General features: G+C 50.1%; 1 protein-coding gene across 10 annotated transcripts in view; it reads left to right on the plus strand.

Annotated features, from left to right (window-relative positions):
• The window catches only part of TNS1 (tensin 1), a 187,007-nt gene that overhangs the window by 17,404 nt on the left and 155,416 nt on the right, over positions 1–14,187 (plus strand). For 9 of the 10 annotated variants that reach the window (XM_016156683.2, XM_016156676.2, XM_016156675.2 and 6 more), the window contains one exon: positions 6,253–6,290. In XM_016156683.2, the coding sequence (XP_016012169.2) occupies positions 6,253–6,290 (38 nt within the window). Of the gene's footprint in view, positions 1–4,746; positions 4,806–6,252; positions 6,291–14,187 lie in introns of those variants that run through there. The other variant, XM_016156686.2, reaches the window with a different exon arrangement.

Genomic DNA, 14,187 nt, shown 5'->3' on the forward strand with positions numbered 1-14,187 from the left:
GTTATAAACCATTACACACCCCCAGGCCAGGCCATGAAGACAAGTCAGGCATAGCAGAGCTGTGAGGCCCGGTGGGCAGGTGGGTGACTGGGCCCATCTCTCTGCCAGCCAAGGAACGAGCCGCGGCTGGCCAGGCATGTGGGCCTTTATCTCCAGGGTCAGGTGCATGCTGAGGCTCTGTGCTCATTTTCCGACCCAAGACCAGGAGGAAAAGGCCATTTAGATCCCAACAATGTTGGCTTCCTGTGTTCCTGAGAGTCAGGAAGCCACTCCAGGACAGAGTATGTGAAGCTTAGTGAAGCAGGAGCCGGCCAAGGGCTGGTGTTGGGGGTGTAGTTCTCTGCTCGGCAGGTGACCTATGGACCCTTCCCCACTATGGGGCTCTCAGCTCCTCTCAGGCCATTGGCTGGGCTTGGGTACCACTGTGTGGGGGCAGTACTGGCTCTGCGGGTGAAGATGGAGTTCCCAGGGCTTCGTGGAGCTCTGATGTGACAAAGTCACTCCAAGAGGACTTCATCTTGCAGGGTCACTGGCTTAAGAGTCCACTGCCATGTGTGGGAGCTGGGGGAGGCCACGGTCCACCCAGGTGGGGTTGATCCTGAGCTATGTGTTTGGGGAGAACTCAGGCATCTGGGGGACGCCAGGAGGGGGAGGCGATGCGGTTCCTGTCCTTGCTTTTCCCCAGTGAGAAATGGTACTCGGTGCAGTGGGCATCCCTGTCAACCACAACCCGTAGTTTCTTCTACAGTATTTGGGATGTTTTCCGGGTTGGAACTTGGGTTTCTCTCCCTTTTTTTTGGTTGCACAGAGGAAGAGGGAGGTGGTGATTGTGATGGAGAGACTGGCTGGGCTCAGCACAGGCTCTCACAGCTGGAAGAGGGCGTGGAGACCGTGAGCGAGAGACCGCAGGGCGTGGTGGGGACAGGACCCAGGACCCGGAGAGAGCGGCTCTGCCAGAAGCATTTCTCCTAAGCAAACAAGTCCTTGTGTTTTCAGCATTGAGCCAGCTAACGAAGACAAGGGTGCAGGCCCAATCTACTCTGGGGGGTGCCGGCCGACTGCCTCATTCGCCGAGCTGGAGTCTGAGACCCAGAGACGGGGAGTGACTTGCTTCACGTCACACAGCTATGTGATGGCGGTCAGGACTGGAACCCAGGTCTCCTGACTAGGAGATGGGGGCTCTTCGTGAAATAACAATATGACGAAGATGACGAAGATGCTGGTGCTAACAGCCATCCCTTACAGAGAGCAGACTCTGGGCCAACCACATATGTTAACTCGTTTAATTCTCACGACCCTGTGAGGTAGTTGCTATTATTAACCCCGTTGTGTAGACGAGGAAATGAAAGTTCAGAGTGGTTAGGTAACTTGGCCCGGATCTCAGGGCAAGTGCATGACTGCATCTGAGCTGAGAACCGGTCTACACGCAGCCAGCAGGTTAGGGGATAGATGAAGAGCAGGACCAGTGGACGAGCGGATGAAGGGTCAGTGACTCTCTTAGTGCCCCCGCCCCTTCGCCAGGCTTGAGCGTAAGTGGCGTTGGTGGCGATGCACTCGGGAGGACCTGACCGTGGTCCCCACTTGCCGTCTCCCAGCAGGGGCCAGAGCTGCAGCGTGGGGCTCACTCGCCCTCACCGGTGTCTGTGCCGTTGTCCCAGAATGTAAGCCCTGGTTCCAGGAGTTTAGACTGGGGAGAATCCTTTCGCTCTGAAATCGACTACACGTTTATTAAGCCCCATCTGTACGTCAGACCCTGAGCTAGGGGAAGGGCAGGATACAAGGCTGCAAAATTGAACAGGACCTCCCTATCTGCCTTAGAGAAGCAGTTGGATGTGAGGGAGAACAAAGCTTAAAGGGTTACTCAGTCCTCTCAGGTGACAAGAGTTTTCCAAGGGGTGTGAGCTGAAGATTCTGAGAGCACAGAGGGGGAGGACTATCTTTGGATGCCTGATGCTTCAGGGAATGACATTTCTGAATTGGTCCTTGAAGGATATTTATGAGCTCACCATTCCTAAACTGCTCCTTGCAGACTCAAGGTCTGATGTGGTAGGAAGAGATATCTTTTGGGGCAGCGGCTAGAGGTGGCGGCAAGACCGGGCCACGCAGGGTTGAGGAGCTGGACAGAGGCTACGAAGCAGGGAGCGATGTGATCAGTTTGCACTCGAGAATGGTCTGTGGCCCTGTGCCTTCAAGGGGCACAAGGCTGGTGGAGGGATACAGGCTGAGATTCAGCAGCTTCTTTAGAATTACTTTCTGGACCATGATAACTAATTGCATAATAAGGTGAGCAAAGGGAAGAGGGAGTTGCAGAGAGAAGCATGCAGGGACCCGGGAGATGACCTCTGGGTTCCTAGCATCGTCTTTGGGCCTCTTGCTTTCTGAGGAATCCTGTGCTCTGGTTATCCATTAATTATCTGTCACCGCGCAAAAAGTTACCCCCAAAACTTAGTAGTTTAAAACAAATACAAAATGATCACCTCACAGAGTTTCTGTGGGTCAGGGATGCATGGGTGGTCTGGACTCTGGGGGTCTCACGAAGTTGCAGTCGAGATGTCAGCTGGGGCTGCGGTCGCCCGAGGTTCTGACTACAGGTGTGTGTGTGTGGGGGGGTCCACTTTCAGGGGGCTTTGTCATGTGATAGCCAAGTTGGTGCTGGCTGATGGCGAGATGCCTCAGCTGGTCACCATATGTCCCTCTACATAGGGATGCTTGAGTGTCCTCATGACACGGTAACTGGCTTCCCCCAGAGCGAGTGATCCCACAGACCAAGGCTGAGCCGCAGTGCCTTTGATGACTGACCCCCAGAAGTCACACACCCTCATTTCTACAACGCCCAGTTGGGTATATAAACCAGCCTGATTCATCGTGGCAAAGGACTAGGGAAGGGTGTGCATACCAGAAGGCGAGAAACGCTAGGGCTGCCTTGAAGGCCGGCTGCCACGGCTGCCCTTTCTGTAACACATCTGAATGTGCCATTGGTCTGGGAAGCCAGAAGCCAGCAGAATGGAATGGCCAAGTTTCAAGTTACAGTAGGAAGACTCGCATTAGAGGGCAGGGAATATTATCCTGTGGGAGACGCCCTGAGAAAGGTGACTAAGATAGTAAAAGTTCTTTGCCTGGAGGGGACCCAGGGCTAGAGGGCCTCCTGGGGGTTAGAGGGGCAGGTGCTTCTGAAGGTGTAAAGATCTATTCTTCTGGGGCTTGGCCACGCCTGCCACTTGAGTTCTGTTTGCTGAGCTTCTGCCTTCTGGGCTGGGGGCTGGGGGAGGTCTTCCTTCCCGCTCCACCTTAGAGCTTTCAAGGACAAGCTCTGCATTCCAGCCTGCAGGGAGCACTCAGCCTATTGCACTGCAATTGCCCAATGATTTCTCCATCTGCCCTCCATTCAAGGGCATTTGTTGAGTGTCTGCCCACTGAGTGACAGGCAGGGCTGCCCTGTATGGTCATGCAGGCCATTCGCTGCCGAAGGCGTGTACCCGGGAGAACCCTGAAGTCAGCTCGTGCTTTGCTCACCCAGCCACACACCCAGGTTCAGGGCCGAGTCCTCCTGGAGAAAGGGGCGCCTTCTTGCCATTCCCACGAAGACGCTGTACCCAGCTGTGTGTCCGTGTCCATGGGGCTCGACTTCCCAGAGGGCCTGGAGTAGAAACTGTTCTAGCTATGGGGGATGTGGCGCGAGTGAGACAGGCATGCTCCCTGCCCTTGTGAGTCGAGTGTGGGGAGGTGTACTATACACACGTGAGCAAGAATGACCCCAAATGACTTCGGATAAGAAGGAAATTATCAGGGTGCTGCTGGGAAATAACAATGGCAGAGCTCACCGTAGTTCGGGTGGTCAGGGAAAGCCTCTTTGAGGAGATGGCTTTCGGGGGATTCCGGAAGTAGAAGGATTTGACTTGGTGAACAGTGGGAGCGCTGAGGTGATGGAGAAAGTCTCAGGCAATTAGAACAGCAAGTGTAAAGGCCCCGAGGCCTGAAAGAGCTTAGTGCATAGTGCATTGGGAGGCTGGAGAGGACACTTAGGGGCGCCTTGGTGGTTGATATGAGATGTTGAGGGGAGGGATGTGGCTCAGGAAAAGAGTGTGATGGGCATGATTAAATGTGGGCGCACATAAACTCCAGGGGAGATCATCAGTCAGGTCAACATTTATTAAGCCTCTACTGTGTACCAGGCACTGTGGAGAGAGAGAGAGAGAGAGAGAGAGAGAGAGAGAGAGAGAGAGAGAGAGAGAGAGAGAGATTGAGAGAGAGAGATTGAGAGAGAGAGAGAGAGATTGAGAGAGAGAGATTGAGAGAGAGAGAGAGAGAGAAGGGAGAGAGGGAGGCGGGGGGCGGGGGAGAAGGAGACAGGTCCCTTCCTTAAAGGAGCACAACTGCAGGAACCGGAGTGTAAAACGTACACTCTGTGATAACACAGTGACAGCTTGGTCTCTTCTGCAGGAGGGTAGGGAGCAGTGAGCCACGCCTCCAAAGGAGGGCCCAGGACTTATTCTGGAAGGCCTGGGGTTTGATTTGCAGAGGAAGGGGAAAGGTCCCTCTCTCTAGAGGCAGTGGCCTGGTGGGGGACCTGTTTGGCTGGAAGAGCCTTCCAAGCTCAGGCCACATGGCCTGAGGCTTTCTCAATTTCACATTCCAGGGCCAGCAAAGAAGGCATGAGGGGTGGGGGCTGGGGAGGCTGCTGCTGCTGTCAGAGTAGAAACACTTTCTGGAGGGGAGTTGCCTCCTGGAAGAGTGAGGTGGTGGTGGAGAGAGAGAGAAGCAGAAAGCCTAGCCTGATGGGCATGATTTGACTTGGGTGGCCAGGGGTGAGTATGTCCTGCTGTGGCCAGGGGTGGAGACGTCCCTGAACTAGGCTGACTGGCTGGCGGGGTCAGGAAAGCCTTGCTCAGCGCCGCTGAGTCACAGGCCTGAGCTGGGGCCAGGGCTGGGTTCTGGAAGAACAAGGTCCCAGGCTAGGGCCGGTGACCAAGGTCACATCCCAGACTCCACCCGGTGTGCTGCCTAGCTTCCCCCCAATCCCCACTCCCACAGACAAACCAGAAGCCTTAGGGTAGGGAGCCCCTGAGCCTCTTTTGGCAGCTCCAGGCCTTCATCTATGCCTCAGTCTCCCCTACTGCATTCTGCTGAGAACCACATTGGCTCAAAGCGGGAAAGGGGTTGGGAGAACTAGATCCAAGAGGCGGGTAAGCCAGCTATGGCCAGGGGCTGTGGCTGTCCAGGATTTGGTGTCAGGGTGCTTCCCCTGCCTCCCCCTCCCCAGTGCCCCCAACCCACATGCCTCAGCAGGCCCTGGCAGCCAACAAGGCCAACTCTGTGCAGAAACTCAGCTCACGGACCCCTCACCCCATCTGTGGGACGGGACTGGGTGGGAGGGGACCACAAAGCCCCCTGGGTGGGGAGCCCTGTAGGTGGGCTGTGCAGGGCTGGGGCATTCCAGGCTGTGGGAACCCCTTAGGAAATCTGATTCCAGCTTCTGGTAGTGGGAGGGAGTAAGTAGCAAGTCGAGTGTGTGTGTGTGTGTGTGTGTGTTTCAAGCCATGCAAGTGAAATCTGTGAGTGTGAGCCTCTGTCCACATGTCTGTGTCCCCACGTCTGTGTCAGGCTGCACTCTGACGGTCTCCCATGAAGCTGTGTGTGTTGGTACCCCGCCCCCGTCAGAGGTTTTTCCTTGGCATGAGTGTGGGTGTGTGATGCTATGTGTGCCCGTATGGCTGAGTGTAAGTGGTTATGTGTGTATGGGTGTAAATGTGTATGTGTGTGTGCATGATCCTCTCCTGGGCCATGAATTGAGTCTGTGCGTCTGGGGGAGAATGGACGTAATGGTGGCTCCCGTGCCTGCCTGATGTGTGCTGAAAGGGGAGAAGGCCGCCCCTTATTTCTTGGAGCCGCTGCCATGGGGCTTGGGTCGGGCCACCTCTGCCCCTGGCAAGGATCCAGCAGAGGACTCGGTCCCCTTCCCTCCCCCAGCTCCTCCCACCTTCCCGCTCCTGCTGGAGGGGCTCTGGCGATGGGGGCTCAGCGCCGGCCAGGCCCCGCAGGTCCGCCGTCCCGGGTGTCCCCGCCCCGCAGGCCCCGGGAACCGCGGCAGCCGCCCCCTCTGCCCCCTCCTCTCTGCGTCCCTCCTTCCCTCCTTCCCTTCTTCCCTCCTTCCCTCCCGAATGCGATTGCGGGCGGGGTGGGAGGAGATTTCGCCGGAGTTTCCATTTCATACCTCGCGGCTAAACTTTCTTTCTGTGTCTCGCCCTCTTGCAGTCTGCAGCTTCTCCTGTCATCGGAAATGCCAGGCCAAGGTAAGGGGCCGTGGGGCAGCTGGCCCCGCGGGAGGCTTGGGGACTGGATCCTCTCGGGGTCCTGGGACGGGAGGTGGGGGTGGGGGCGCCAGTGGGGGCAGGGGCGGTGCCCGGGGTCGTCCCCTCCTCTTCTCTTTGTTTATGCAAACTTCCCCGGGAGCGGGCTCAGGTCAAGGTGAAGGCGAGGGCCGGGGGGCGGGGTGGGCGAGCGAGGAGGATGGGGTGGGGGGCGCGGCGCGAAGTCTGGGCGGCTGCTGGAGGTGCTGGCTGGTGGGGAGCCGAGCTTCGAGAGACAGAGAGGCCTTTGAAGGTATTTCCCCTAGTTTTCAAGGTGGGGTGGGAGTCTGGAGGGGGAGGGGGATGCAGTTCAATTGGGAGAGGGTTGTAGTTCAATTACCTTGCAGGCCACACAGAGCCCTAGTTGGCCCAATTTGGGCAGCTTAGAATAACTCGGGATGAGTCCAAAACCACGGGACCTCAAGAGCGAAGGGGATAGATGGGGGAAGTGGGGATGAAATGGGAAAGAGTCAGAGGTCAAGGTTGCCCTGGGCCTGGAACCTCCTGACCTGCCATCCTACTCTCTACTGGCCAGATCCCGCTTTGGTCCTCCATTTCCCCAGGCTGACCTTTGTGGGAGAGGAAAACTGTGGCCAAAAGACCAGGGAGTGTTGGGTCCTCGTAGGTCAGGCTGCCGGGCCCCTGCTGCATCCTCTCAGGCCAGGACAGAGGAATGACGGATCAGCTGGTGGTGGCTTCTTGGAGTAATGGGAGGTGGGGGGTGGGGAAGGGTTGGATTATGAAGGATTATTTGGGAAGGAAATTGTTCTGTCTGGTGTGCTGAACTCTCTGGAGGTGAAAATGCTTGGCCTTAATCTTTCGTATGCAGCCAATTTCTGCGTTGTCCCTATTATTGCTTATATCCGCCCTGCCCCCTCACCCCAGCCTTTGCTGCTCACACTCGGTGTTCTTGGAAGGAGTTCAGTGAGTGGAAGGAGGAAGGAGGATACCTCAAAAAGGAGCATTTAGTAGTTGAGGTGTAGAATGTGGCACATCTAATGCTCTACTTCTTAATAGCTGAGTGACCTTGGGCCAGTCATGTAACCTCTCAAAGATGATGGGAATAAGAAGTTATTATGAGGACGAGCTGTGATAATGTGTGGGAAGTGCCCCGCACAGTGCCTGACACATAGTAGGCACTCAGAAACATAGCAATTATTATCAGTTTGTAGCTCAGGGCCAAATATTTTTTTCAAAGAAGGGTGCTGTTAGATCAGGCAGGTGTGTGAGAGATTCCACTTCCTCCTGAGTGACCTTGCTCAAGCAAAGTGCACAGCCCTGCCGGGGGCATCTCCCCACCTGTAAACTCCGGGTTGGAGTGTTCTCTAGCAGAGGTGCAAAGGGCCTGGCTCTCAGTGGGCACATCTGTACAGTTTCTGCCTCTCTCTCGTCTTCCTTGTCTTCCTTCCCCTTCACACTTCTCAGCCTTTTCTTCTCCAGGTGGGGAGTGAGTTTCTGCTTCTCTCTATCTCTCTCCGTGTTCTCTTCATCGAGAGCAGACTTTTTCCACCCTTGATCCCAGAATCTTCTGGTGTTCTTGCTTCTCCCCAGTCTATCCCCTCCCTACCTCCTTATCTGCACCTGTTTCTCTTAGTAACAACCAACATTTGTACAGTGCCCTAGGCCTTAGAAAGCACTTCACTGCATTATCTGATTTTATTCTTCTAATTCCATGAGAGCATAAAACAGGCCAAAGGATTCTGTTTTACAGATAAGGAAACTGAGGCATCCAAATGTCGAATGACTCATGGTATAATTCCTCACCCATTTCTGTCCCTGGGCCTTTGTGCTTCCTTCTGACTGTACCATCTTGCCGACCAGCAGACATTTCTTGATCCTCACTAACCGCCCCCCCCCCCCACACCTTTGCCTTTTTTTCTCTTACAGCAGCAGATATGGTTAGAAACTGGCAGTGAAGACTCTGAGTAGGGCCAATAGGGGGCCCAGAGACGCTGAGAGGTGTGACAGAAGTTGGCCTCTTGTACAGCCGCCTCTTGTGTGGAGACAGGGGTGCCAAAGTTGACTTTTGGAGGGTGGGATGGAGCAGGGAGTTGTAGCCTGCCTGGCAATTCTGGCAGGTACTGGGAGCTCAGGATACACTGAGCTCAGCAACCCTGCTTTGCCCAGCCAAGGCCAACCAGGAGGGGAGAGGTGGTCTGGCAGGGCAGTGGCCGGATAGACAGATGGGGCTTGTTATAGGATTTTCCTCTATAGGAAATGGAACCCACTGGTGGTGTGAGTTACACCCAGCTGGCAAGTCTCCCCCATAAGCCACAGTTCTTACTGTTGCCCTGCCCTTTCCTCTCGCCTAGAAGGGTGACGTGAACCCCAGAGCACACAGCAGAGCTCTATCCTCTGGGTGTTATAACCAGGTCAACTTGGAGGTCCTCTCATCCATCCCCCTACCTTGAGACAGAGCTCATTAAACAAGTGTTTACTGAACACTTTCTGTGTGCCAGATACTGTTCTAAGATGAACAAGACAGGTAAGGAAGGCCTTCGCCTTCATGGGACTGACATTCTAAGAGGGGAGATAGACGATAAATAGGCAAACAAGTCATGTAAAGAATTGAGTTAGAACAGTGAATTAGAGAAGGATTAGGCTCGGGTGGCCCAGGAAAACTTCTCAGAGGAAGTGTTGGGTAAGATGAGACCCAGCTGATGTTACACGATGACCTAAGAGATAAAAAGAGCAAGTGCAAAGGCCCTGAGGTGAAATGAGCTTGTCAGGCTTGAAACAAGTCCACTGGTAGAGAGTAGTGAGCCCTGGAGGGTATGCTCAAATACCTCTATTGGATCTAATCTCTACTTTGAGAAGGCCACTCTGGCCTTGAGCAGGCATCGGGAGATGGGCCACTGATGTTGCTCAAGTGAGCGAGGCTGGTGGATTAGTCTGAGGCAGGAAAGACCATGAGAAAGGGGCCAGGTCTGGGATGCATTCCAGGGTAGAGCCCAGAGCCTAGCTGATGACTGGGATGTTGGGTGTGAGAAAGAGAATGGGCTCAAGGATGACTCCCAGGTTTTGGCCAGAGCCACTGGGTGCACGTGGTTCCATTTACTGTACTGAGATAGATGACGTGTGTGAGAAATTTCTAGGAAGAAAGGGCCAGAATTTCTGCTGTGCTTGGTCTCTTTAGTTTATGGTTCTTTTCTCACACCCTGGGGGTTTCTTGCAGAGGTTGATCTTCTGTTCTCTTAAATTCACCCCTCTGGTAAGTGGCGGTAAGTGGCTGTTCTGGATGCTGCCTTCTTATGCCAACTTCTAGACCGTCACTGCAGCATGAACCCATGGTTTGGAGAAAGGCCTGTATTATTTATCTGTAGCAATACAATATAACAAAGTAGCCCCAGATTTAATAACTTAAAGCAGCAACAAACATTATTTCATACAGTTTTTTGGGTCAGTAATTTGGGAGCAGCTTAGTTGGATGGTTCCGGCCTGGAGTTGCTGGGTGGGTCATAGTCATCGGAAGGCCTGACTAGGGTTGGGGGATCCCCTTCCAGCGTGGTTCATTCATGTGGCTAGCAAGTGTGGGCTGGCTGTTGTCAGGAGGTCTCACTTTCTTGTCACATGGGCTTCTTCATAAGGCTGCTTGAGCGTCCTTATAACATGGCAGCTGGCTTCCTCAGAGTGGGTGATTCAAGAAAGAGCAAAATGGAAGCCACCTATCTTTTATATCCTGGCCTTGAAAAACAAACACTGTTATTTCTACAATATCCTATTGGTTACACGGGTCATTCTCATTGAGTGTGGAAGGGGCCTATAGAAGGACATGAATACCTGGAGGCAAGAATCAATGGGTGAGATCTCAGAGGCCAATAGCCACAGATGCCCAGAGAGGACTAGGCTGATCCGGCGTCTGGGAGGCCACAGGAGGGGAGTGGGAATCAGACATACCTGGGTTTGAACTCTATCCCTGCTGCCTTCCAGCTATGTGAACCCTGTCTTAGAGGATTAAATGCACATTGGCATATAATAGCACCTTTCTCCTTTTTTGGAACCACAGGCGAAGACTGGGAAGGAGCCCAGATATCCTGTTCCTTGCCACTTGGACCTGCTTGAGAGAAAATTCTCAGTGCTGGTAGAGGAGGGGCCTCAGTGCTGGGTGCAGAGTAGATGTTAAATACGTGTTTATTGCACAAATAAGGGTAGAGAGGTATGTTGCGTTCTCAGCTTCTAGAATAGTGCCTGGCCCAAAGTAGGGGTTCCAATGAAGGAGTAAAAGAGGAGAATAAAAGAATGTTGAGAAGCGAAAGGTTTCTATGGGGAGAGGCTGAGGGAGGGGTGGTGCACATGAGAACAGGAAAGAAGGAACAGTGAAACCATTTTTAAAATTCTCCAAAAAGCATCTCTATCCTTTGACACAGAGATACTCCTATAGTAATTCTAGTCATTTACATTTTCTAGTTGGGATGTAACTCACATACAGTCAAGTATATAAATTGACAAATGGGTATATGTATATGAATCAGATCAAGATCTACAAGATTTTCAGCACCCCAGAAGCAGCCCATATGGTCCCCTCCAAGTCAATATCCCCCCCAAAGTAATCGTTATTCTTACTTGTACCATCAGAGGTTAGTTTTACCTCCTTTTGAATATTAAGTTAAATCATCCAGTATGTTTATGGCTTATTTCACTCGATCTTATTATATCTGGGAGGCTCACCTATGTTCTTGGGTGTTGCAGTGGCTCATTCTTTCTATTGCTATGTTATGTTCCTGTGCTGAATCAACCATAATTTATCTACCCATTCCACTGTCGATTGCCACCTTAGGCTCTTCCCAGTTTGGGGCTGCTATGAACAGATCGGTTCTGAATATTGAATCGCTTGCGTCTACCCAGAACTTTGGAATATACAAAATGTTTTCACTGACTTTCTCAGTTCTGTGAGGTGGGCAAGGCTCATGGTCGCCCCATTTTATAGATCTCAAATTGACGTAGAGGGAGGGTTACCCCTTTGGCTGAGGGTATCTGAGCATAGTGGCTTTCTATTCAATTCTGACGCTGCCCTGGGATAAGTGGGTGGAGAGCAGGTGAGAAAGGAAGAGAGAATGAGAGCGAGGGAGAGAAACAGATGCATAGGAAAAAGGAGCTGGGCCAGGCCCCAGGACTCACTGTAGTTGAAACCCGAACTCCCCAGGGCTCCTTCTAAGTCTCCTGAAGGAAGCAAATTCTAAGCCTCCCTAGTCCCTACCTTATGTTGCGTAGGGGTTCTTATCTGGCCCCAATTGTTTCTCTCCTGTTGGGGATTTAAAATGAATGGCCCAGGATTTGTCTTCCACTTTTATTTTAGCACATGCGCCGTGTGTATATACACAACAGATTTTCTTCTGTTTTGCTTTTTCTCCTCACTCCCCTGCTATGTGATTCCACAACCTCCAGGTACATTTTATTTTATTTTAATTTTTTAAAATTAAAATTATTTTTTATTTACATTTATTTAAATTTATTTTTAAATTATAGTTAGCATACAATATTACATTCTTTCAAGTGCACAACATAGCGATTAGACATTTATATAAACTTCCACCCCAATAAATGTAGTATTCACCTCACACCACGCATAGTTATTACAATGTTATTGGCTATATAGATTTCCTATGCTGTACTTTACAGCCCCGTGACTATTTTGTAACTACCGATTTGTACGTACGTCTTAATTCCTTCATCTCTTTCACCCATCCCCCAACCCGCCTCCCAATCTGGCAGCCATTAAAATATTCTCTGTATCTGTGAGTTCGTTTCTGTTTTGTTTGTTCATCTATTTTGTTTTTCAAATTCCACATATAAGTAAAATCGTATATTTGTCTTTTTCTAACTTATTTCACTGGCATAACATCCTCTAGGTCCATCCATGTTGTTACAGATTACCAGATTTCATTAGTTTTTATGACTGAGTAAATTCCATTGTATATATGCACCACTTCTTTATCCATTCATCTATTGAGGGGCACTTACACTGCTTCCATACCTTGGCAATTGTAAATAATGCTCTGATGAACATATGGATACATATGTCTTTTTGAATTGGTGTTTTGGGTTTCTTTGGATATATACTCAGAAGTGGAATTACTGAGTTGTCTCTTATTATAGCCTTTGTTTTAGAGTCTATTTTGTCTTATGTAAGTATTGCTACTCCAGCTTTTATTTTTCTGTTTCTATTTTTGTGAAATATCTTCTTCCATCCCTTTACTTTCAGTCTGTGTGTTTTTCAATCTGAAGTGAGTCTCTTTTAGGCAGCATTTGTTAAGAGTCTTGTTTGCTTATCTATTCAGTCTTGTAAATGGATTAAATGAGCGTTTAATCCATTTACATTTAAAGTAATTATTGATAGATGTGTAGTTATTGCCATTTTATTATTCATATTTTTTCCCTTTTTAAGGAAGTCTCTTTAACATTTCCTGTAATACTGGTGCTGATGAACTTCTTTGGCTTTTTGTTGTCTGTGAAGCTCTTTATCTGTCCTTCGATTCTAGATGATAGCTTTGCTGGGTGGAATAATCTTAGTTGTAGGTCCTTGCTTTTTATCATTTTGAATACTTTGTGCCGCTCCCTTCTGGCCTGCAAAGTTTCTGTTGAGATATCAGCTGACAGTTTTATGGGAACTCCCTTGTAGGTAACTAACTGCTTTTCTCTTGCTGCTTTTATGATTCTCACTTTGTCTTTAAACTTTGGCATTTTAATTATAATGTGTATTAGTGTGGGCCTCTTTGGGTTCATCTTGTTTGGGACTCTGCGTGTCTTGGGCTTGTAGGTCTATTTTCTTTGCCGGGTTAGGGAAGTTTTCCATTATTATTTCTTCAAATAGATTTTTCTTTGCTTACTCTCTCCTATCCATCTGGTAACCTGTATGATGCAAATGTTGGTTACATTTGATGCCCCGGAGGTCCCTTAAACTATCCTCATTTTTTGGATTCTTTTTCCTTTTTTGCTGTTCTGATGATTTCCTGCTACCTTATCTTCTGAATCACCGATTCAGTCCTCTGATTCATCTAATCTGTCGATTCTCTCTGATGTATTCCTCATTTCAGTTTTTGTGTTCTTTATTTCTGACTGGTTCTCTTTGTTTCCTATCTCCGTATTGAAATTCTCACTGAGATCATTGAGAATGCTTATAACCAGTGTTTTGAACTCTGTATCTGGTAGATTGCTTATCTCCATTTTGTTTAGTTCTTTTTCTGGAGTTTTGTTTTGTTCTTTCATTTGGGACATGTTTCTTTGCCTCCTCATTTTGGCTGCCTCTCTGTGTTTGTTTCTACCGGGTACATTTTATTTATTATTTTTAAGGAGACTTTTAATTTTGAGTTGTTTTAGATTTACGGAAAAGTTGCAAAGATAAGAGTGCCTGTGTAGCCCACACCGTTTCCTCTAATTCCCAGATTCGTTTTTGAGAAACACTGTTTTTCGCTCCTGATTTGCCCCTTGTTTTGAAATAGTAGTCCCAGCTGACAAGAGCAGCTCTTTCCAGCAAAATGCTCATTGTTCATTCCAGTTCAGATGAGAGTTAAATGAAAGAACAAGACGTGAATTTTTGACCAGGCATCCTTCATCCTTTGGGTAGTTCCTTGTCACCTCTTTTAGCTCTTTTCTACCTTCGTCCCAGGCCCTGGGACCTCCCTGTCTCAAGTACCAGGTGGGGGGAGGGAGGAGACTACAGCAATTACTTGGTCTCTTCCCCTGTATCAAAGGGGTTTAAATCCCATTCTTTAAGCTTGAAAGGAAAGGAAATCCCATAATTAACCACCACCTTTCAGTCCCATTACACATCACCTTTCCTGCTCTCTCATAAACACACCTACGACCTTCCTTCACAGTTGTGTTGGAGGCTTGTTGTATT

This window comes from Rousettus aegyptiacus, unplaced genomic scaffold (assembly GCF_014176215.1).
Source record: "Rousettus aegyptiacus isolate mRouAeg1 unplaced genomic scaffold, mRouAeg1.p scaffold_m13_p_2, whole genome shotgun sequence".
NCBI lineage: Eukaryota > Metazoa > Chordata > Mammalia > Chiroptera > Pteropodidae > Rousettus > Rousettus aegyptiacus.